Source organism: Apis dorsata, unplaced genomic scaffold (assembly GCF_000469605.1).
Source record: "Apis dorsata unplaced genomic scaffold, Apis dorsata 1.3 scaffold_683, whole genome shotgun sequence".
In the NCBI taxonomy this organism is placed as follows: Eukaryota; Metazoa; Arthropoda; class Insecta; order Hymenoptera; family Apidae; genus Apis; species Apis dorsata.
The window spans coordinates 1,575,623-1,577,867 of record NW_006263864.1 but is presented as its reverse complement, the minus strand read 5'-3'; the positions used below and the strand labels follow the sequence as shown (position 1 = coordinate 1,577,867).

General features: G+C 47.7%; 1 protein-coding gene across 3 annotated transcripts in view; it reads right to left on the bottom strand.

The window, feature by feature from the left end:
• The window catches only part of LOC102674544 (LIM/homeobox protein Lhx5), a 20,780-nt gene that overhangs the window by 6,454 nt on the left and 12,081 nt on the right, over positions 1–2,245 (bottom strand). For all 3 annotated transcript variants that reach the window (XM_031513643.1, XM_031513645.1, XM_031513644.1), the window contains exon 3: positions 630–862. In XM_031513643.1, the coding sequence (XP_031369503.1) occupies positions 630–862 (233 nt within the window). The remainder of the gene's footprint in view (positions 1–629; positions 863–2,245) is intronic.

Here is a 2,245-nt window from a genome sequence, read left to right as displayed (position 1 = left end):
TTCGTGAAATCTCGGACGCGTCGGGCGCGTCGAACCGTGCTCTCCCTCCCTCTTCCAGCCTCTGCGATCCCTTATTTGTCTTCGAAAAAAATTAGGAAATCTCGGACGTTCCGTGATCGCGCTTTATCTTTATCTTTTTCTATCAAACGAATTTGACGCGTCTTTCCGACCAAGCGTGAATTATTCCCTATCCTATCGGGAGGGCTAGTCGGAGGAAAAATGGAAAGCGAGGTGAATTGCGGTGGAGTTTATTTTTTCGAAAAAATTCGTACGTTGAGGAGGTTGGGTTGGCTCGAAGGACGAAGCGTAGCCTCAAATACGATGCGAATTACGGAGCGATCGCGAAACGAATCCGTAACAACGATTTGGTTTACGCACAGGAGCACATGGATGCGCATCGGCTCGGTTTCCACGGCTAAAATTACGATCGTTTTAAATCGCGCCCGTTCATAGAACAAACGAGTGGGTATACAATCGATAACATGCCGCTAGCCGGCAATACCAGTATAGTTCCGCAAATCGGATTCCGGGCAAACGAACGGAACAAAGCGACACGCGGATTGTCTCTGTCTCGCGGTGGTGTTTCTCTTCGCGGTGGATAACGAGGGACAATGACACTTGTAACTCACCATGATGACCGTGCACGTGATGCGTGTCCGGCAGCGGCTTGCCCGACAGGTAGTCCTGCTTGCAGACGAACTTGTTGTCGTCCAGGACATAGAGCTCCTCTCCGGTGCTCATCTGCTTCCGACACACCAGGCAGGTGAAGCAATTCAGGTGGAAAACCTTGTCTCTCGCCTTCCTCACGAGATCCTGCGGGCTTATCCCCTGGAGGCAACCGCTGCATTTCGTCCCGTATCGCCTGCAACAGAACGCCGCGCAACGAACCACGTGAATAACGACAAACGACAAACGAAGCAAGCAAGTTTTTCTTTTCTCTCTCTCTCTCTCTCTCTTTTTTTTTTTTCTTTTAAGTTCGTCCTCGACCAGGAAGCGCTGAAACATCGGATAACGAGCGCACGCGTCACCTCGCAATGATTAATCGTTCGAAGAGGTTTTTCCGCTCGTCGCGAGTTTTCGCGCCTTCTCGAATCTTAGCTTTTTCGCCTCTCTCTCTCTCTCTCTCTTTCTCTCTCTCTTTCTGCTTTTTTTTTATCTTTGTTCAACGCCCGATATGACGTAAACGCGAGGCGATACATAAAATTCACTTTTCTCCCGATTTACGTTCGTTCCAATAGTCATAAGTCTTCGCGTTCTTTTATTTTTCTCGCAGCTCTTTTTCCTCTTTTTTTCCTTTTTTTTTTTCCCCCCTCTCCTCCCTCCGTGATCAACAATCGCGAACACGTGGACACTCGTCGACGCGACTCGGAACGAAACGAACGAAAAGGAAAGTCAATGTTGTACGTCGACGACGTTTATTGGACTCGAAACTTACAAGTCCTGTCATTAAGCCGCTCCACTCGCAAACGTCGATAAAAGAAATATGGCGCTTTTAAAGAGATGGGACTTTAACGTCCCGATAGGGCATAAAAAGTTAAAACCCTTCGGTGCTGTAAAAGCGCAACGTGGTAACCAGCGCCAGCGCCTGTTCGATTTTCCTTTTTCTTTCTTTTTTCTTTCCTCTCTCTCCCCCTTTTATTCCTTTAATTCCGCCGTTAATTTTGTATTAGCCGTTCTTTCTTCTCCCTTCCTTCTCCCCTCTCACTTTTTTCTTCTTTTACCTAATCGTTCGTTGAACGAGATCGTTTCTTTGTCGTAAACCGCTCCGTTTTCCCCAAGATCGATCGGAGAGAAAAAAAAAGCAAGGAAAGAAGGAAGAAAGGAAGGGAAGAAAGAAATTACGAGGCGCAAAATAGCCGACGATTCGCGCGAAAAAGGATACGCGCCCTTTTTTCCTTTCTTTTCCTTTCCTTTTTTTTCTTAAAAAACACGCGTCGTAACATCCACGCGTCCAACGACACGGCCGCAACACGTTTCATTTCGCGATAAATCTAAACCGAAAAGGATTCGTCCGTCCGATCCTTCCGCGGCTGTGTTATTACGGAAGCACCGCATACTTTCCACCTAGTAATCCCGTAATCTTTTTAATTACAGGAATCGCGCGATTAATTATAGCAATTACCCCCGTGGTCCCTTTAGGGCTGCTGTTGCTGCTGCTGCTGCCACCTTTCGAAAGTAAATATACATCTCAATCGATGGCCGGCACTCGAGGTAGGCGAGGTTGCTCGCGGCGCGCGTTTCACCT